Here is a 22,966-nt window from a genome sequence, read left to right as displayed (position 1 = left end):
GCTTATATTTTGCCTTAATGTTTATTTTTCAAATGTAATAATAGTTCACATATCAATGTTTTCATTAATTTTACTAGCTCTCAACCTGTAATTTTTGAAAAGATCTGATATCATAGCTAAACAAAAGCTGACATTTATCCAAAAAAGCTGACAGCCAAAATTTTTAATTAATCGAAGTATAGTAATTTTGACAATTTTGATGGAATTCTATAATGTAAGGTGTACAATAAATATTACAATATGAAAATAAATTGTTAAATGTGATATAAGATTATTTTATCGCACCCGTTTTGTATTGTTGATCATTTTGCACTCGTTATATTAATGCAGGTTAGTGAAAAACAGCGATTTCCCTAAATATAGCATTGAGGCCCCCAAAGTGGGGGTCACCAATTCTTCTTATGTGATTACGTAAACACTTTTACATAAATAATATTCTTCTGCTTAAAAAAATCATAAAAAGTATTGTGCATATTTTTTCTTTTGGTTTCTTTGACAGCCAAAGAAAAAGTATAGGCTATAGCCTACAACACTCGATTGAAATATATTGACAATCAACGGCAACAACAAGTAAAAAAGTATTAATGGATTCGTATACATAAAAATATCCAAAAAGCAATAACTGTAAGAAAACGGAAATTGAATCATCGGCGAAAAAAGCTGACAATGCCAAAAAGAGCGGACACGCGGACAGAATCTTGAAAAGCGGACTGTTCACGCATAACAACAACGATTGAGAATCTGTAATATTAAACTAAAATTCCGTCTGACTTTCTCCATTTTTGGTTCATTTATTTTTGAACTGTTTTTTTAGTATTTTTAGCATCTTAATTATGTCTTCAGATTTCAACAGATTTATTATATTTTCAGTTATTTTGGTGGAAGTGATATCATTCATTTGTTTCGTTATTTCTGATTAAATATGATTAAAAAGAAATAATGGCATTCTACATTCTTATTGGCTGAGAGAAGAAAGGAACAAACTTTAGTGAAAATTATATGATTCTTATTCGTTATGACAAGATAACGTATGAATATATCATTTTATATAAATAAATATAAAACAAATAGAAGATTTTAACTGTTTAAACAAAACTACATGTATTCGATTCCCAGCAGAAATCAATTGTCTGCTACTTACCCTTTATTAAAATAAAAATGTTGTTTAATGTTTGTTTAACAGTAAGTCCAATTTTTCACGAAAATTTTGAAAATATTCGTAAATGAATTTAGAATGTTTCAGCTTTATTTATAATTGCTTAAATATATTCGCACACAAATTAAAGTAATAATCTACTTTTATAAAGTAATAAACGTATAAAATTGCTTGCATTGTTATAAAATGTTGAAATTGATTTCCATATAAATAAACGAAAAGGACGTAACAAACATCCTTTGTATTTCCTGTAAAGGAAATAAAAATAGAATGTTAAAGTTTACTATTCATTATACATGAATTTATCACAACGGGATCGATAGTGACATTTTTTATTATGTCTGAAAATCGTTCAAATCGGACTTCAAATGAAGGTAAGATGACATATTTTTAGTTAAAACTTAAAATCTTATAAAACAATTGACCTAAAGAAAATTTAAAATGTAGATTTTCGGAAATTATTTTATTGCGTTCAATTAAGTGTATTTAGTTTTTTAACTTTTTAAGTGATAAGTGAATGGCAGTTAATTTAATATATATATATATATATATATATATATATATATATATATATTATTCGATTTGAAATTATCTTTAACGTTTATTTAGAAACAACTATTGACTGAAACAAAAGCTCTAAATATTTTTCATTTCATCAAACTATATTATTAATTTTGTTTTCTAAATAAAAGCTTTAAATAAAAAATATTCTGCTAGGTTATTTGGAGGAAAATATCTACTTACCAGAACTTCGAATTGTAGAAATATAAATTACCTTCAGACACACATCTCTCTTAAATCATGAGGATTTTCAGATTTACTTGTGTTAATTATTGTTTTTTTTTGTTTTTTTTTTAAATAATTCATAAATAAAAAATATCTTCTATTCCGATAATTTTAAGATATTCCACTTCCATTTTAAGGATTTATAAAGAAATGAAAATTTTCATAAGCAGCTAAATAATAATACAAGCCCCTCTTAATTTTTTTTTTTTTTTTTGAAGTAAAAATAGTAATATTCAATACATTAATTTAGATGATACTTTGTATGTTTCAGATAAAAGTGGACAAGCAAATAACCATATATTACTGATAGGAGTTTTTTCGGGCTTAGGTTGTATCATCCTTTTTGTAATAGTCTTGTGTTTATGGTGAATTTTTGTTTTGTTTTTATAAAAACCTTAAGTTTCCGCTTTGTTCAATATTCGTCTTTAATGAATGTATTTATATTTTAAGTTTTCTTGCCAAAAACTATTTAAAGAAACGAAAGACGGGCGAAACAAGCTTAGACGACATGTGGACTATTCAAAGTAGAGGTGAGAGCGTTTTATATAAAGTTATAAGTAATAAACGAATCAATTATTAAAATCACTTATATCGCAGAATCAGGATGGTCTTTTAGTAACAACGCATTAGAAGAAATCAGTAATGAAATTGACGAAGGCTGGGAAAAGCGTGTTCACACATCAAAATTAGAAGAATATGTCGTTCAAAGAAGAAATGATAATAGATTGGTAGAAGAATTTGAAGTAAGTATATATACAAGTTAAAAATAAATAAAATTCTGAATCTGTTACAATTTTAATTAATTTCATTGACAATTTTTAGTCAATTACCAATGAACGTTTGTATGCCTGCAAAATTGCGACGCTAAAAGAAAATAAACGGAAAAATAGATATGAAAATATTCTTCCCTGTTAGTAAAATTTTTAACATTAAAAGGAAAAAATTTAATTTTAATAAGTGTTTAAAAATCTCATTATTATTGTTAGACCAGTCTACTAAAATTCTCTCTTAACTGATTTTTATTGTATTTATAACAACTTATTATTTTATATTTGCTATAATGGTATAAGTATGTTCACATTTATTTAACAATTGAAAACTAATGAAAGATTATGCCGTAAAAAGATTCTTCTTATTTTAATGCATTAAATAATTTTAGATGATCACACTCGAGTTATTTTGGACGTTTTACCTAATGATTCTTATTCGGATTATATTAATGCCAATTATATTAATGTAAGTATCAGCATTATTATTCTATAGCAGTGGTGCTCAAACTTTTCGATTAACAGGCCAAAATTGCGCATAAGCTATAAATAGGCGGGTCACAAATGTTTTGTATAGGTCTACTTTTTGTATGTATGGAATATTTCTACTGATATTTTCTATAAGTGATGAGTCAAATATGATCGTAGTCGAATTAACGTATGACCGGCCGGATTTGGCCAGGGGCCGTAGTTTGGACACCATTGTTCTAAAATATCAAGGCAAGCGTTTACGAATTTTATTAATTACAGGGATATAAGATAGAAAAGAAGTATATCGCTACGCAAGGTAAATAATTATTATGTAATATCAATTTTGTTAAATTTAAGTTAATTTTTTTCGTTTATTATAAGAATTGAACTAAAATCATCAATGAAGATAATATCAAACTGTTTTTAAGGTCCTACGCCATTAAGAATGGTGGACTTTTGGCGTATGGTGTGGCAGGTAAAGTGCTCTAAAATTGTGATGATCACGAATCTAGTAGAAAATGGAGAGGTAATTTTTATTAAAAATGTAAAAAAAAATTTGTAATCAGTTAAAAATTTTAAAGAAAAAGTGCAATTATTATAGATCTAAAAATGACCATTCTTGTGTTAGAAAGATAAATTGTAAAATTTAGGTAAATGTGTAGTTAAATTTTAAATATTTTATAGACCAAATGCAAAAAATATTGGCCGAAGAAAACAGATACGTATGGAAATCTGAAAGTTCAACTAATGGATCAAGATGTTTATGCCGACTTCACTATCAGAACCTTCCTAATTTCTAAGGTTAGTGTATTTATTTATAATTATAACTGTAACATGATGAAATCTTTGTTATAAAAAATAATTGATAACAATTCTTTTTTAAAATTTTAAAATTTTTTATTAAAAATCTGTAGTTTTATCTAAAAATTTTTCTCATATATTACATGATTCTGTCGCCGTTTTATTAGAAATCAGTTTCACAAGAATAAAGATGTAATATTAAACAGCAATATGCAATGTATTAATCTAAAATGAATCGTATAATTATGTTGAATAAGTCAAATTGCAATCACTTCTCGCTTCCTGGTTACATTTAAGTAAGAAACGGAAAGCTGTGATTTCATGCCATTTACGAACTAACTCTCAATAAAGGTGGTACAACGGTAGCAATAAATGTAAATAACTATAAAACCAATGTATAACTATATACCTATATATAACCATATAAAATCTACTGTATATACTTTAAAACCTTATATACAATTAAAAATGTTTATGTACCGGTACCTATAATGAAACTTATATCTATCTTATCTAAATTAAAAACCGGGATCTTACGTCATACTATATACTAGGGTTTCTCAAACGGGATCCCAGGATCCTGGTTGATTTTTAACCCGGAAAATCTCGCAAATTTCTTAAAAATTCACTTTTGTCTTATTTTGTGTTAATGTTAAGGAAATTTTGCAAATAGAAAGTATAATTAACTCATAAACTGTCAGAATTCGTTTGTATTTATTAATTTTAAACCTACTTATTAGGTTTTTTTTTTTAAATATTTGCTCTTTATGGCATGTCACAAATGGTCAATAATCAATACGTAACTTATTTGTGGCAGGACTCTCAAAATTCTTTACTTGTCAGAACCTGTAATATCTGGAATAATTGTGCTTATGCTGTCTTAATTTTTAACCATGCCCAGTAGCTTCGATAACTGCATAACGCCAGGTTGTGCAAATTGGGCAAGGATACAAACGAGTACGAAATCTGAAAGGATGAAGTTTTACTTCATAAACCTGATTATTAAAGACAAACGAACTGCCGAATTATTTGGCTATAAGCTTGATGTTTCTATTAAAGCAGTCCAGGTAGACAAATCAAGAATACTAGGGAACAAAAGAAGTACTACAGTCTCAAAAACGAACAAGAAATCTTTCAGGATACAGGTGAAAAACACATAATATTTGTCTTCTCTTAAATGCATTAAAGACGATTCCAACCACATGAATTGAATCGGAAAGGGCATTCTCGGTAGCAGAACTTTTCATTAGTTAAATAAGAATCAGATCCAGTGATTGGAGTATTGACCATTTTTGCTTTTTAAAATATTAATAGAAAATATTATTGTAAAGTTTTATATGTTTTATTTGAAAAAGAAAATTAACTTTTAAGTTAGAAGTTCGATCTAAGATTTTTTTTTTTTTTTTTTAAATTTCAACTCAATTCAAAACATTTTTTTGTGTTTATTGTTGTTTATGCAGTTTCCAGCAAACTTTAATAATTTTTTTCTATTTGTGAAAATTTCTACGTAATTCAAAAGGTGATTTTTAATATATATCTTACACAGCATTATTAATATGATTTTGGAGGTTGCAGAATGTATTAAATTACATTAAAAAATGAAAAATAATTATATATAATCATTTGATTTCAAGATATTTTGTATATCTTAAAAATAATTCTATCCCGGGATTTCCCGGGAAACAGTTCAGTTTTATCTCGGAATCCCAAGACAAGCAAAAGACCGGAAAATGAGAAACCCTACTATATACAATACATTTATAATACCTTAAAACCAATATAATATACATCTGTAAAATCATAAAACCAATATAAATAAAAAACTTAACCATCATACTCAAACAATCAGTTCACGTTCACTAGCGGTTTCAATAACAGGAAAGCGGCGCCGAACGTCCGACGTACACGTTTTCGCGTTTAAAACTTCGGCCTCAGCCTCGCTAATATAGTCTTCGTATAATAAAGTACATTATATCAATATATTACAAGACTATCCAAGTTTATCTTATAATAAAGTCAGTTTTAATCAGGAGACAAAGTTTAGTTGACAGAAGAAATTTTTATTCGCTATGCAACTGAACTTTATCTCATGATTAAAAGACTTGGTTTTAAGACAAACTCGAGTTTACTGTTTGATAGCTTTTAATTGGAACACCTGTAGGTTCTTCTGCATTTATATGATATAAAGTCTGCCATTGTGGTTTAGTTTCTAAATCGTTATACAGTAGAGCATCGATTATCCGACTTAATTGGGGACTGGGGTTGGTCGGATAACTGAAAAGTCGGATAACCGAAAAGTATGAAAAAATACATTATTAGTATAGTGTATTAGGCCTGGTTTAAATACTAGCCTCCCTTTCATGGTCGAGCCAGTGCTGCCAGCTAAAACATGCAAAAATTTAACAAAAACAATATACAATAACAAATAACAAATAACAAAAACGGGTAGCCAAGACATAACCAAATATTGTAGCGCCACATCACTAGCGGACATTTGAATTTGCCGATTAGAACGCGGTCGGTTAACCGATAAGTCGGTTAATCGGGGGTCGGATAATCGATGCTCTACTGTATATTCATCGTATAGTGTTATAACGATGTTTTCACTGTCAATAATTTTGAAAAAAATTGAATAAGGCTACCAGACCATGGTAAATAAAGCAAAAACTTTTTTATGAGTTATAACTAGTAGTATTTGTATGGTCAGTTAGTATAAAATATGTTTTTAATATTAATAAAATGCAATTGTTCGTTTTCCTTTCTCAATGGTATCCCATTTTATGTTTAAATATATCTGGTCGCCATATTCATAGTCATAATCTTTCTGCTCTTTTCCGTACTTCGATTCTTGTATTGAAACTTATTCTTCCTTTCCATTTCCTCCGTGTAATTTTGTAAATCTTCATTAACTACCGTGCGTAACTATTTGTATTGTTTATTTCATCTATTCCAATATAATATGTACCGGTACCTTTTCTTAGTTCTTGCTGTCCTTTTCTTTTTTCATCTAGTTTCATTTCAGTCAATTTCACAAATGATATTTTAGTTATTTACATCATAATCCGAACATACATAATTAATATTATATTATGTTGCATATAGGCTAATATATAACGGATTTTATAAAATTAAATTACATTACCGTATTTTACGGACTATAAGACGCTATGGACTATAAGACGCACCTTAATTTTTAAACAATTTTTTAAAAAAATACCTATAAGACGCTACGGATTATAAGACGCACCTGAATTTTGGAGGCAATTTTTCGAAGAAAAAAGTGCGTCTTATAGTCCGTAAAATACGGTAATATAAATTGTTATATTCTATATTACTAGGAGCCCGGGACGCCCCCTAGTGGGCGTTCATTACAAATTTTATGATAATTAAAAATCATTATTTAGTGTTATTAAACATTCTATAAATACTTTAAAATAGTTTAATTTGTTTATTTACCTTCGCTGGTAACATTCGCTAGGGTGCCCCTAGTGGGTGTTAATTTAAATAATAATTTATATTGTTAATTTAAATGTTTGAAATATAATACACGATAGGCCTCTAGTGCCCGTTTTTGGCATACCGTTACGCGGACGGACGGTCGGACAGGCACGCGTTCAATGGGTTATACATATAGATATTAGCTTAACTATTTCACTTATCGTTTTATCGTAGCGGTTCAAATCTATCCGGTTTTTCGTTATTCGCCCCCTAGTGAACATTACAGGCATTCCGTGACAGTAATAAATTCCTATTACAAATATACTGAATTATTTATATTGTTATATTGACCAAATAATAATGTATTGGCCAAATGAATAATAATAATTTATATTGTTAATTTAAATAATAATTAAAATTGTTAATTTAATTTGAATGTTTGAAATATGACACACGATAGGAGCGCCTCTAGTGTCGGTTATCAAACGGTTACGGGAAGGACGGACGGACACCTGTTGAATGGGTTATATATATAGATATATAAATTAGCATGAATGTGAAACTAATCAAAATTATTGCAAATATAAATAAATTACTGAAATTCTTTAATCAGGAACATTACAACCTTATTATTTTCCTGGCTGTTATATACAACAGAGAGAAAGTATGGTGGTCAAAAAATGACTCCCCCAAAGATTTTTACATTTTCGAATTCAGGGGACCTTTAAGCGTCGAGAAATGCAAAATATTTGGGATTTTTACCTTTGGACATTAGTGTGCGTAAGAGGTACGAGTTTGTTTACCCACATTGAAAACTTAATATTGTGCCTTTTGTCGAAAATTTCTGAAATTTTGAAGGGAAGTTTGTATATTAGGGGAATTGATGTTATTAGCGAGGTTGCAGCAGAAGTTTTCATCTCTAAAACGTGTACGTCGAACGTCAAGCGCCGCTATCTTGTTAGCGGCGCTCGACGTTCACGTTTTAGAGATGAAATCTTCTGCCTCAACCTCGCTATTAAGTTTTGGTGTTTAAATGTCAATGGGTGGGAAGAGAGATCATAGGGTTCATACTTTGTCATTTCTCTACTGGAATCGGATTTAACGAAGATTTAACTAGTTAGAATTTACAAATATTTTTAAAACTCATCTCCGCCCTCAAAATTAATAATAATAATTAAGAATATAAAAAGTTTTTAAAATAAAATCTCATAACAGATGGCGCCACACAAAATTTAAATTTTATTGCCGGGAAAGTAACTCAATTAATGCTGGTCATTTTTTCTATAAAAATGCAAAGTTTAGTTTAAAATAACAGTTAACAAAAAATTAAGTAATTTTAATGTTATTTTAGTTAAGTTAAATCATTTATGTATTACTAGTTGACGGCGTAAGTAAACTATCAGCTACCCGTAGCTTAGATTAACAATTTCAATCTAAAATGCAGGAAAGTTAGACAATGGCCCTTCCTGCTATAAATCAGCTCAAATGAGGCTGTTGGAGCCTTATGAGAGCTGTACACCATACCCACACGAGTAAAAAAAGGCAAAAGGAACTGATGTCTGCCTGTGACCCTTCGTGAGTTAGCATTTAATCAGTCACTCCTTGGTCCAATTGGTTTAACTCCCAATTTTCTGTACTTTTGCGACATGAACCGTCATTTCTTCCCCTTCATATTTGTTTATAAAGAACGTTACAAAACAATAAAAGTAAATTGATTATTGGTTTATTATGATAGCGTATAATAATAATAATTTTACCAAAACAACCGTAATAAAATAAAAAATAAATGACATTTTAACAACGTTGTAAAGGATATATGCTACTTGACCCAAAATGAGAGGGCCATCTCTGCTTCAGCATTATATTGCAATTAATATGCAAAATAGCATACGGGATAGTATAAAATTCAAGACAGTGGAAAAGTAGGAGTGAATTGGCCGAGCGGTAAAGGTGGCAGCCTACCGCTCTGGGGGACCCGGGATCGAATCCGAACGGGTCGAATAATCCCCAGGAATTTTTCGGGGGTGGTCCGTTCGGATATGTCTGGCCCCGTCCCTCACCACCCGGTCGCCCCATTGTGGGCCTGGCCGAACCCATAATGGGCCTACTAAAAGAGGCCCTCTTAGTGCCCACAGGGCGGAAAGAGTTAAAAAAAAAAAAACATTAAAAATTAACCAAGATAAAATTACAACTGCCTGGCTGTATTTAAAAAGGTCACTAATGTTCAGATTGTATTAATTATGAAAATTGAAACTTATTGGTACAAGAATTATTAAGTTTCAATAGGTAAGTGTTAAAAACAAAAAAAAATCTAGTAATCCAAGGATATAAAAAATAATTCATTTCAAAATTTACTACTGATTTGTATTTCAAAAATCTAGTAATCTACGAATAATAGAAATTTATTTGTAAATTATTATAATATATTCCATTATTGTTTGGTAAATAATTAAGAGCAATTTAATTTAGGAAATAATAAAAATAATTAATAATTTATCAGTATGAAAAAATAAGTAATTAAAATAATTTTTTTAATTTTGAGAGCTGAATTTTGAAGCCCCCTTGATTTATGAGGTTCCGGGCGCCCCTGTGCAGAAATCATCCACTGGTTCACGTGTTTTCTATAGGATTAACATCAGAACATGTATCTTAGCAAAGAAAGTATATAGGAATGGAAAGCAGTATGCATCAGTGAAATCATTAAAAAGGCAAAAACTGTTGCTTGGCGTTAAATCACAGATGAGGAAGGGAAATATCTTATAAAATCATTTATTATTTATGTACAACTGACTCTCTCATTTTCTGACTAGTATGTCCTGCACAACGTTGTTAACATTCATTTACATTTTTATTTTATTACTGCTTTTTCATAAAATTATTATTATTATATGATATAATAAACCAATAAGCAAGTTCTTTTTATTGTTTTGTAATGTGTTCATTATTTCACAGTGTCTCTATCCTTTCGGAACAGAGTAGCTTATATCTATAACTCGGCAACGTCGATGTCGTCACGAAGCCGGAGTTTTGAAATTCGATCCAAGGGTTGAGATATTCGAGGTCAGAATTTGCCACGTAAAGTCTATGGTCCGATTTCCGATTTAAAACTGGGCGCGCGCTGTATGTCAAATGAGTTTACGATTGCTGCCATTTACATTGATCTCTACAACAAACTTTTATTTTGATGTTTATGGCGCACATTTAACATGCACGATGTCACAAAATCAATTTTTGAAAACACGCACACGTATGTCCTGCATGTGCACATGTGCATGTTTTAAACGTTTCCTAATTTTTTTTTTTCGTTATGACGTTGGCAGAGCCGGATTTGAGGCGATTGGAGCGATTGGTGCCAATCGGGCCCCGCGCTTGAAGGGGCCCGTCATCACATCAAAATTTATATATTTAAAAATAGTACACGTTACAAAAATAAATATCTAGGTATATTGTTATGAAAAATAAAACAACATATTTCAATATGTAAATTAACCGTTAATTAATGTTGTTATTTAAAGTTTGAGGGGCCCCGCAAAAAAATTCAATCGGGCCTCGCAACTATTAGATCCGGTGCTGGACGTTGGAGATGCATGGCCTCCCACGAACCTGCGGTTTTAAACTGCTTCAGACATAACGTTACAATTATGTCAAGCCGAAACTGTAAAACCAACGCCGCAGAGTTCAGTTTCGTTTCCCAGAATATACCTAGTCATATTAAAAAGATAATAAAATCCCAATTTATGAATTATGCCACTGTTTAGGGCGGACATACAGGGTAGAAAAGAAAGTCACTTAATGTACCGTACCTAAAGAACGTACAATGAGCACATCATGTAACGTGTATAACTCTATAACCGTTCGAGGTAGGCCTATCAAATTTTTTAGCAATCAATTACTTGTGAAATTATGACCCTAAATTATGTGTCCCATGACCTCCTTCTCAGTTTCGAAGTTGCATTCAATATGGCCGCCATCTTAATGGCGGCCGTGCGTATAACACACATCAATCTGTTTCCTCCTTGGCCTAATAGCGAGGTTGCGGCGGAAGTTTTCCTCTCTAAAACGTAAACATTGAACGTCGACGTTCACGTTTTAGAGTTGAAAACTTTGACCGCAATCTCAGTAATGTGTTCCTGACATGAGCGTATTAACTTTGGGTACATTCTATATACTGTAGCAAGGATGTTAAGAGACTTCTTTCCCACCGTGTATATATGTTTTATGGCCTTTCGAGCCTAGTCGCGCACTTGTTGGGTAATCCGTCACTGCAGAAAATTCATAAAACACGACAAACGTCATTACACAGATTACTTCTGGGAAGAGATCGAGTCACGCTGAGCGGTTCGTTAAGCCTATCGCGTGTTAAACAAGCAAAAGTTTGGAGGCGAATATCCGCCAAGGTCATAATTAGAAATATAAATCAACTAAATAAAGGTGGAAAAAAGCCATGTGGTTATTATTAACACGATTTTGTGTTTGACACTTCTAAATATAAATCCTTTGACATTTTTAGTTCGTTTAGTCTAAATTTTGGGATCTATCCCCATTCAGAACTCCAATTTTAGGCAATTGCTCAATCCTACAAAACTCAAATCTAAAATAAATGACAAAACTAACCTTTGATCTAGGCTTCATACATTACATTTGTCCGCACACTAAAACACATCTATGTATTGCTATATTGAAACTTCATTTTGACTTCTGGAACTCATAAAATGACTTAATTTCATTGCCTTTTTGAAAAAAGTAAAAAACCTTATTCATGCGGAATACAAACAGCATCTTTCAAAAACACGATTAAAATAGATAACAAAAACATCATTCTCAACAGCACACTTAACCGCAAAAGAAGAAATAATTGACTACTTTCATAGGGACAGTTAACAGTGGCAAAAATTTGCATAAAAAATAAACTTAGGTTTAATATTAATACTATTAGTACATATTTTATTTAGTCTTGTTATTTAAAAAATGTAAAATGTGTATTATTTACGTCCCAAATAATTGGATAATTACGAAACGAATATTTAATATAACCATTTAATATATTATCCAGAATGAAAAAGTTCCGGTAGATTCCATCATCTAAGGCAGGCCTGGCCAACCCGCGGCCCGTCACGTTAAATTGTGTAGCCCGCTAAGCGATATTATATATCTATTAAAACTTTTGTTTCCCGTTATGTGTATACCAAAACAATTAAATAAATGAAAATTTGCATGTCTCATTGTTATAATGCACAAGTGCGAGTATGAACTCTTGGTATAAGAATAAAATCTTATTCATTTTGTATTTATTTTACTTTTTTAAAAGCATATTTGCCTAAATTGTGGTCCATCGTAATGTTACGCGTGATCAAAGTGGCCCGCGAAACAATTTCGGGTTGGCCAGGTCTGATCTAAGGGGACGTCCATAAATTACGTAATGGCGATTTCGGCCATTCTAGACACCCCACTCACCCCTGTGTAATAAACCGTAATATTTTTGTCGATCCCCCGCCCCTTCCCTCTCTTACGTAATATTTTACATGATTTTATAGAAAGATTTTAACAAAAAAAGAAAATATTTTTGTGAAACCCAAAACCTTAGGTCCAAAATATATAATTACTAGCAGATAGGCCCGGCGTTTCTCGGGCAAAAGTAACGATAGCAAAGATTAAAATTATTACGTTATAGTCACAGAAGAAAAAAAGTAATTTCATCAACAAACTAAATATTTCTAAAGAAAGGTCGAATTTGAAAATCGAATATTCTAATATTGTTCGATTTTCACGACGTGTTCTGATTATATCGTTCGATTTTCATCGAATGTTCTTAAGAAGAAAAGTCGAGAAAAAACCGAACTAATCTGTTTAAATTTGAAAATCGAATATGTTCTAACGTATTACTCTTTTTCTTTTTTTTTTCCTTCCAGCGCCCGTAAATCTTGCACGTCGCTTTCTCTTGTTCTCCATTGTTACTTAACACTTCCATTGTTGATGGAAGTGTTAAGACTTAATCTTGTCCCTCTCCCCGTGGGGAGGAATTTCGAAAAATCCCTTCTTAGAGTGCGTTTTCGTCACGTACCGTAACTATGTACCAAATTTCAACTTTCAACTCCTAACTGTTTGAGCCCTGCGCTGATTATTATTATTATTATGTTGGGTTAAGTGAGATATACTCGGTTAACACCGGTGGCTGTGTACCATGCCGGACCAAAGTCAAGGCATAGTAACCAAAACAGAAATTAAAGAAGTGTATCAGTGTGTGTGTCTGTATTCAGGAATTTTCTCACAATATGACATGTATTCAATATAGTGGCATTCTGTAGTGTGATGTATGTGTTTCTGTTGTGTGAATTTATGGTGTAGTTGTTGTCTGTATGCTGTCATGTTTGTTTCGAGTTTTGTGATGGTGTAATAATTACGGATGATAAACTCGTTCATTTCTACTGTCCATTTCATCCGTTGGCGTGGTTTTCCAGCCTTTGTGGTCTGTGGATGCATTGCCACAGAAACACCAAGGCTGGGTTGATTCCTCACATCTGTTGAGGGCATTGCAGTAGCCATGCTTGGGCCGGTGCTGCTTTCACCACTGGTAACCAAGGGAGACTGTGGCCTATTTTTCGAACGTGAGCCTCTGCCTAACCCACGAACGCGGACCTTGTTAACCCGGGCGACATCCGAGCCGGTATCACACTTTGATCTAGTTATTACCATAATAAATATCTCCACAGAATGTGGGTGTGGTCACTCTTAGCTTCATTTCTCCCCATAGACCTTACTGGCATGGGTGTCCCGACCAGGAGCTTATGCTCCAGCCTGCATTGCCCTATGGATCAGTAAAATTACTGGGCTCTCCCACCACGACCAGGTGGTTATTATTATTATTATTATTATTATTATCAACTCGTCTCGATTATATATATAGATTAATTAGTTAATTAATATGTACTATTATTTATTAAATACTTTATGTGAACAAATTAAAAACATAAAAATTTAATGAATTCGAATGAACAATAACAATTTATTTTAAAAACTTTATTTTTTAATTATTAACAATCTTTTTATTTTCTTCTTTAACTGCACTTAATTACTATTCAAGTATGGACACAAAAACCTTTCAAAATGGCCGAAAACGTTAGAAATTTGAATGAAAAGGCTACATTATAAAGGTTTTTGTGTCGATACTTGAATCTTTTTATTATTATCATCATTAATCAACGTCATAATATTCATTTTTATATTAATTTTAATTTTCACAAAAGGGCGCAGAAAACTTTGATAGATCGACTAGCAAGTGCACGTGTAAACAAAAATGTCATACAAAATAAAAGAAGAGAGACTAGAGAGAACCCACATTCTGTTGCCATATTGATTACATCTTGGCTAAGGCTAAGAAAATAAACTACATGCTGGTAAAATGTGCTAGGTGCACCGAGGACTAAATCATAAAGCATGTAAAACTCTATATAATGGGGCAATACAACCAATGTTACTTTACGCGGCCTCTAGCTGGGATCATGTAGCTAGTAAAAATTCAGTATCAAGTAAATTATTCTCTCTTCAAAGACAGTTTGCCATCAGAATTTTAAAGTGCTGTAGAACTGTTTCTACTAATGTTTCTCTGATACTGGCAGAGCTCCTTCCTTTGCCACTATATATTGTAGAAAAGGTTCTAAACTACTACATCAGAACTACAAACATCAAAGGCTCAACAACGGGCCCTACTCCTATCTACGGCTGTTCATATGCTACCACATTGCAATTACCCTACTATCTCTGATTATCATCCTGTGAACAAGGTTATCCCCAGGGTACATTTGGTGTCATCTGCTTCCTCCATGGATAACCATACAGACATTAATATCTACACAGATGGGGCTTCATGTCGGCTCAAGTATCTGTATCTTCCTCCAAACTGACATATTTTGCCCAAAATATGTTAGAAGGTACAGATACCCCCACATACCTCCATCTATCAAGCTGAAGAAGATGCTGTCTACCAAGCTGTTCAAGTGGGCCACTTCACCACCAAACAAAACTCTGTTTATCAACATTTATAGTGATTCTTACTTTGTCCTAAAAGCTCTATTAATCCCAATTACAATAGCAATAAAATTGTATATATCTAGCACCATATTAAAAATCTTGTAAATAAGATAATTCGTTCCTGGCCATACTGGCATACTAGGAAATGAAAAAGCCAACTTTGAGGCTAAGTCAGCTGAAAATGACACTGACTTGGACTACACTCACACCCCTCTCTCAAGTAGCAGCCTTAAAAATTATATTTATGACAATGCTATGCAAAAGTGGAATCAACAATGGTTGAGCAGTAAAACTGGTAGAATAACAAGACTTTATTTTCCTAGTGTTGAATGTAGGTTCTCATCGCCACTTAGAGATTTAACGTTTGCTACTGCTCAACTACTTACTGAGCATGGTAATTTTAGAAGCTACCTGGCGATGTATAACCGGGCAGAAACTGCCTCTTGCTTTTGCTCTACAGAAAACCTAGACACCGTCGACCATATGATCTATCATTGTACAATTTACGATCAAGATAGACTTATTCTGAAATTAGAAATCTTTACGCATAGTTTCAGGTGGTCATGTCCACTCGATAAGCTAGTTCAGAAGCCACTGTTTGATGCTTTTTACAATTATGTTAAAAAAATATGGAAGAAAAGACTATTCATAATTTCTAATTTCTAGTTTTACATTTTAGTTTTCACTAAAAGCCGAATACTAATTTTATGTTTACTTTGTATCATGTATTTTGGTTTATGTATTCTTAGTGTTATACATTCATAGGAGTGGTGCACTTATTCTAATAAAAAAAAAAAAAAAAAAAAAAAAAAAAAGAGAGAGAGAGAGAGAGAGAGAGCCACCACACGGCCTTTCTCCAACAGTACAGCGTGAGTCTGCTAGCGTTATTATTCTAACATGTCACAAGAGATGGCGTTAGTACAACGAGCGTTCTTAATAGAAACCGCCAAATTAAAGCCAAATTCAAAGCTCCACCACTCAACGAGATCAAAAAATAAAAATAAGAATATTAAGTAAGACGAGATCTATTACCCCCTAACCCTGAGTAAGATCGTAAGAAATCCTTGACTCCCACCCACCCCAAAATACCTTACGCAATTTATGGACGGCCCCTAAGATAATCTGAAATTTGAAAAATTCTATTATCGAATGATGCGTAGACTATGATTTGAATGAACTGTGTAAATATACACAGTGTAGTCTATTCAAAGTATATTTACATACAACTACAACATTCTGACTTAATACAAAAGTCGGAATGTTGAACGTGATTCTTTTAAAATATGTAAATAAAACTATGCAAATTAACTTACTGTAGGCTTACAATTCAAAATACCAAATTAATTTTATTTGCAGGATAATGAAATAAATCAAGTTAAACAGTTTCATTTTACAACATGGTCACAAAAGAGTATTCCTCTATATACGTCATCTTTATTAATTTTCATTGGGAAAATACGAGATTATCAACCTCCAAATCAAGGCCCAATTATAGTACATTCTAGGTAAACTATTTAAATATTAGCATTTGGCAAAGTACATCAAATATTATAGGTAAATTATATAAAATAACCTTTTTAGTGCCGGAGTTGGTCGTACGGGGGCATTCATCCTTCTAGATTACATGATGGACATGATACAATGGGAAGAACATGTCAATCTTCCAAAATGCGTACGAGAAATAAGACATCAGAGAATGAACATGGTGGAAACCGCTGTAAGTAAATTTTGTTATGAAATCTACAGTTAAATATCACTACATTTCTGCTTTTTTAAAATCAGGAACAGTACATATTCATTTATGAGACGATTCTAGATGCACTATGGCCTTTCAATACATCCATACCTCCCAAAAATTTCCCGAAATGGTTATGTGAATTAAAGTCAGTGGATCCATACACAGGTCTTACCTATATAGAAAACGAATTCAAAGTAAATTCATATTGGTTAACTATAAAAATGAAATATTATTTATATTAATCGATGACATAAAAACTGCTTTTGCTTATGCTTTTAAGAAAAACTCCAAACTTTTATAGAAAAAGTTACTGAGAATTTTTTTTCCAGAGACTGAATCGAATGTATCCTCGTTCTACAGGTTAAACAATCAATTCATTTTTAATCTTTTTTAAAGTATGCACTAAATTTATATTCTGGAATGTCATTACAGAAAATTTATTCAACACATTTTCATCATTCGAATCTATCAAAAGAAGTAATATGGGTTCTCTGCACGTAGATGTGAGTTAAATGATTTAATGCGAAAAATTAGATTTTTCGTATTGAATAATCTAATTTTCCGTATTATATTAAATATAACCCTGCTAGATAAGTTCAAAAATGTTAAAAAGAAACACTCTTGATCTTATCTTTGTAAGGTTATCGAAAAAAGAAAGCTTTCGCTGTTTCTGCGATTCCACACTCCAACCAAACTAAGAGGTTTTGGAAGTTTGTTTGTGACACCGATTCGTTCACAGTTGTGCTGTTGAATGATCTAGATTCAGTCCTACATCAAGTGAGTAAGATTGATAATTAGTCGGAATTTTTATCACTAATTCTGTTGATATTAAATATGTTCTTTTTTTAAAATTATGTGAAGGGTTTTCATAGATATTGGCCTAGAGAAGGCGCTATTGTCGATTTTGGGCAATTTTCTTTGGAATATATGAGCAAAGAAATCAACCAAGATTTAATAATAAGAAATTTTAAATGCATATGTAATGAGGATAAGGTAAATGATATTTTTTATGCCAATCAAAAGTGTTTAGTCGTTTAATACTTTCACAGTTTAACATAAACTTTATTTTATGTAGTGTTTTTAAATTTTTGTTATAAATTAACATTGTTATGTAGTGTTTTTATATGATGCAAATGAATTTTAATTGGATTATTTTTATTTATCATAATGTTTGTGCTCTGTAGCAAATTATTTACAATACTTATCTGAAAATTTATGAATTTTCATATTCTTTTAACTAATTCTTTAATTTTTTGTGACCAAAAATGATCAAATAAAAGAAATCGAAAAGTAAAATTAATTTAAATTCGAAATTTTCATTTGTTATATTAAAATTTTTCAACACATCAACTATTAACATTTATTGTTAATACAGGTATTACGCCGGTAATTGGTTCCAGGAGAGGCGACATAAGTCGAATTTACTTGTATAGATACGACGTAAGTCGAAACTACGGTGGAAAACGCCAATAATGAGCACTTAAAGACCACTAAATAAGACGACAACACAGAAACACAGATTTTTTCATGTTTCGTTCTCTAGGATTTATGATTATATTAACATTTACTGTAAATGTACATATTTTAATATGATTTTATGTGCTTTTAACGCTTTTCTAATGATATTACGACTTCAATGTTTGTGGTGGATGGATGTAAAGTCAAATAAAATGACTTAAACTTGATTTTTATTTTTCCATATACTTTTTTGACAAACGACGTATAATCGAGAACGACGTAACTCGAGGTATACCTGTAGTTGATGTGTTGAAAAATTGAAATATTTTCAGATTTTATATTTATAACGTTTTTTTAATTTTATTTTGCTATTCGGGTGGCCAGGGCGATTAAGGCCTCAGCCTGCCGCTCTGAGGGAAATCGGACTTCGGGTGAGCCACCCAACAAATTTTTCATGGGCAGGCTATCCCGGATATGTCGTACTCAGACTGTCATCACTCGACTTGGCTGGACCCATGATGGATATGCAAAATACACTTTTAGTGCCTATTGAGAGGATAGTAAAAAAATAGTGTTAAATAATGTAAAAATATTGATATATAACATATAATTTTTTGTTAATTGTGCGACATGATTCTATAATAAGTTATAATTCGGATGAAATGCAATCTCAAAATATATTTTATATGGTATTTTTTTTATAACTCTTTCCGCCTGTGGGCATTAACAAGGCTTCTTCTTAGCAATTCCATTATGGGTTCGGCCAGGCCCACAATGGGGCGGCCGGGTGGTGAGGGACGGGGCCCGACATATCCGGACGGACCACCCCCCGAAAAATTCCTGGGGATTTATAGATCCGTCCGGATTCGAACCCGGAGACCCAGGGCGGTAGACTGCCACCTTGAACGCTCGGCCATCCGGCCGTCTTTTATATTGTACTGTAATTTCATTGTTAAATATTTTTGATAAATTAAAGAATAAGGTAAAAATAATCAAGCATTTTCATTTGTCTTCGTGGCGACCGGACCAAAGGATACCTTCTTCGGCGGATTGTTTAATAGATTTAATGGACAAGATGGAAAAGTGGCAGCAAGAAACTGTTAAACATCAAGTAGTTATTCAGTGTTTGTATGTAAACACATCATAATTAAATATTATGTTATGATTAAAATAGAATTGTTTGATATCTGTATTTTATTGAATTGTGAAATTTTTTCATTCGAAGAGATGGAGTTCGTGCATCTGGGATATTCTGTGCATGCTATTTCATTTCTAACAAAATCAAATTTGAGCATGAAGTGGACGTATATTTGGCCGTCAAGACGGTCAGACAATCATCTTCAAATTTTATCGAGTCCTTGGTAAGTTCGTTATTTTAAAACTATTTTCGGAATAAAAACTTTCAAACCATAAAACATAGCATTGTTTTATTTTTAATTTGCACGAATGGTTTAATATATAAATGTTAACTCATATTAAATCATTTATATCTATTGATATGGCTTAACTTTTAACAGAAAAAAAAAGTTAACATTGAATTCAATTTTCATTTTAGGAGCAGTATACTTTCTGTTATCATTTCGCTGAATGTTTTATAGAGAAGTTTAAAGATTATGCAAATTTTTCGTAAAATTTGCCGATATTGTAATTATTATTCACTATACGAGATTTATACAAAGTATGTAATAATATAAATGCGATGTATTTTATCAACGTTTGTAATATGATCGAATTAGAAAATTTTCTTGGGTAAATTTTTGACTATTAAACATCAGTAAATCGCATTTATGTAATATAATTTTGAAAATTTATAAAAATTGTAAATTATCGGGATAACTTTATTTTGTTACTTTATTATTATTCTTGTGTAATAAATGAGTACAAAATATTGAAAATGTTGAAATTAATTGTACTCCACTCTAATTACAATATATTTATTGTTATACACATGTTAATATGTTGGTTGTTAAAATATAAAAATAAATTATTACTTACTTATAAAGAAGAATTTATCAATACTGTCAAGAATAATTTAAGATAAAAAATTTCAAACATTTTTAATATTAGATGACACCATTTCTACGTTCTGTTAAAATAAATTTATTAATTAAATATAAATTTGCATCTATTTAAAATAAATTGTGACACCCTGACCCATATTACCTAAGATAAATCATTGAATTAAAATCAGGTTCGAATCTGATCCCATGACGATAGAATGATAAACTTACTACAAGGTAATTTGGCCTACTTACATATATTAAAAAGATTGATTACTCTATTGATCGCTGTTGACGTTAACTCATTTTCGTGGTAACTGTTCTAAATTCTCAGTTAAAAATACTTGCTTGAATGAACCATATTGTAAAACAAGCTAGAAATCAAGTATAAACGTTGTGTCTTAAGATTTACTTCTCTGATTTTTGAGATAGTTTAAGGAATTATTATAGTTCCTACTGAAAAAAGACACTTTTAAAATTTTGATATAAACTTTTATTTTCTGCATAAAATCAACTCAAAACATAAAATTAATTCTACCTTTACCATAAAATCTTTAGATAAATTTTATAAAATCAATTAATATTTTATTATCAAATATCTTGAAAAACTTTCGATAGGACATTAACATTATCTCATATTTGATAGAGTAGACTCAATTTAAATGTATAATTCATGTTACTTATCAAGTCCGTAAAATTTTGACTTGTTTTTCCTTTCCAAATATATAGATTCTCACATGATATAGTTCCTAATTTAGAAAGTTAAACTTGAGTTTAGAGGAAATAATGAATATAAAAATGTTAAATCTAAATATAGGAAAACATTAGCAAAGTTTTCTATAATTCCAACGTACATATAAATCACATGATTATTTTCTCATATCGTTATATTCTCAGTTTTTCTTAAAAATTTCACTTAAAAAATGAATCAATATATAAATGTCAATGAAAAACGAATCCTTATGAATAAATATAAAAATAATTTTCTGAAAAACTTGAATTCAATAAAAACGGAATTAATATGAGATTATTTCTAAACAAAATTATAAAATACTTATTAATAAATACAAAACCCATTACAATACATAAAAATTAAGTTTGATGAAAAGTGAGTACGATATCTGTAATTATATCAATATCTGTAATATGATAATACTATATAAGAAAATATAATCAACGTGAATAAAAATATAAATAATCATATTTTAAGATATAATGTTTTTTTCACATATACATTTAATGTACTGTACATACATTTGGTAATAGTAGGCCTATATATATTTTGGTAATAATTCTATTATCAAATATACATATATTTTATAATGCTAAGAATCATTTCTTTGTATCTTGTGAATTTACTGAACACTTAAAGGATACTTTTTGACAACTGACTTTAATATGATTTGTTTAAGTTCTGTAATGTTATATAAAATTTATAAATTTTTTTTGTTATTCATTAAACATGTTAACATAGTTTTACTAATTTAAGTTATATCATTTATTATCTAATTACAATTATGTTTAACAATGTTTGTATTTTAATAACGTTCCTACAAATTCTGTAACCCCTTTGTAAAGGTAAAAGCCAAAACAGATACATGTTTGTTTGTTTTTGTGCAAAATATATAGTATAAATTATTTTAAAAATATATTATTTATATAAAGGATATAATATATAAAATCTGTTGTGAATCTGTATTTTGGTGTAACATAAATACATTTACGTTATTTTTCATTGATGTATATATTGAATATATAGACATAAAATCAAACAAATACTTACCAGTTGGAAATACGCCATCTTGGATAATGAATAATTCATTTTCATCTGGCTTGAATAATTTATTCATAATGTATCTCGTATATATCTATATAAATGAATCAGAATTGAAAATAACTTGCAATCATTTATAGATAGATTCGTAGAAATTACAGAAATTCTCTACTTCAGTTCTTATTAAATGTACTGTACTTTCATCTACATTTCCTTATAAATTTAAATTTATTTAACCAGATATTAAATTAGAATACTTGACGTATAAAATCTAATAGGAAAAACTTATTTTTAAAAGTATATTACCAATAAAGATATTTAAATCATTTCATTTTCTCCAAACTAGTGACGCAGTTATATAAAAGCAGACGAACTTGATACCTCCTTACTGCCCCCTACAATTTTAATTCGTTAATGAAAAATTTTTTAATTTTTTAGTGTATTTTTATTTTTATTTTTCTAATTATTATTATAAAATCGATAAACTGAAAAGAAAACTAATTAAATTTAATTTATTAATCAAGTAAGAAATGAAATATAGATTTTTTA

At 30.5% G+C, this 22,966-nt stretch overlaps 1 protein-coding gene and 1 long non-coding RNA gene across 6 annotated transcripts; one reads left to right on the top strand and one right to left on the bottom strand.

Annotated features, from left to right (window-relative positions):
* Positions 1 to 1,459: 1,459 nt before the first annotated feature.
* On the top strand, positions 1,460 to 20,521 carry LOC136972081 (receptor-type tyrosine-protein phosphatase T-like). Of its 5 annotated transcripts, none has more exons than XM_067266630.1 (19): positions 1,465 to 1,530; positions 2,193 to 2,307; positions 2,393 to 2,472; positions 2,540 to 2,685; positions 2,765 to 2,852; positions 3,102 to 3,178; positions 3,460 to 3,496; positions 3,609 to 3,706; positions 3,865 to 3,981; positions 16,804 to 16,952; positions 17,029 to 17,164; positions 17,230 to 17,379; positions 17,515 to 17,545; positions 17,618 to 17,688; positions 17,826 to 17,962; positions 18,047 to 18,178; positions 19,620 to 19,771; positions 19,869 to 20,004; positions 20,199 to 20,521. In XM_067266630.1, the coding sequence occupies exons 1-15, from the start codon at positions 1,494 to 1,496 to the stop codon at positions 17,934 to 17,936; spliced, it is 1,443 nt and encodes a 480-aa protein (XP_067122731.1). In that variant the 5' UTR covers positions 1,465 to 1,493; the 3' UTR covers positions 17,937 to 17,962; positions 18,047 to 18,178; positions 19,620 to 19,771; positions 19,869 to 20,004; positions 20,199 to 20,521. The 5 variants fall into 5 exon arrangements, with proteins under 5 accessions (XP_067122736.1, XP_067122731.1, XP_067122732.1 ...); XM_067266631.1 differs by having other exon boundaries at positions 2,214 to 2,307; positions 20,199 to 20,520; XM_067266635.1 differs by lacking the exon at positions 2,193 to 2,307 and having other exon boundaries at positions 1,460 to 1,530; positions 20,199 to 20,336.
* Positions 16,774 to 22,752, bottom strand: LOC136972082 (uncharacterized). The gene is made up of 3 exons (XR_010880280.1): positions 22,616 to 22,752; positions 22,427 to 22,511; positions 16,774 to 17,357 (listed from the first exon to the last, which is right to left on the bottom strand). It is a non-coding gene; the product is annotated as an uncharacterized lncRNA (long non-coding RNA).
* Between the last annotated feature and the right edge of the window lie 214 nt (positions 22,753 to 22,966).

This window comes from Centruroides vittatus, unplaced genomic scaffold (genome assembly GCF_030686945.1).
Source record: "Centruroides vittatus isolate TY-2023 unplaced genomic scaffold, ASM3068694v2 contig_2787, whole genome shotgun sequence".
NCBI lineage: Eukaryota > Metazoa > Arthropoda > Arachnida > Scorpiones > Buthidae > Centruroides > Centruroides vittatus.
This window is presented reverse-complemented; position numbering and strand designations above follow the sequence as displayed.

Coding starts and splice junctions, on each gene's coding strand:
- LOC136972081 (XM_067266630.1), top strand. CDS start 1,494: ATGTCTGAAAATCGTTCAAATCGGACTTCAAATGAAG. Junction 1,531..2,192: donor AAATCGGACTTCAAATGAAG/GTAAGATGACAT, acceptor ACATTAATTTAG/ATGATACTTTGTATGTTTCA. Junction 3,707..3,864: donor ATCTAGTAGAAAATGGAGAG/GTAATTTTTATT, acceptor AATATTTTATAG/ACCAAATGCAAAAAATATTG.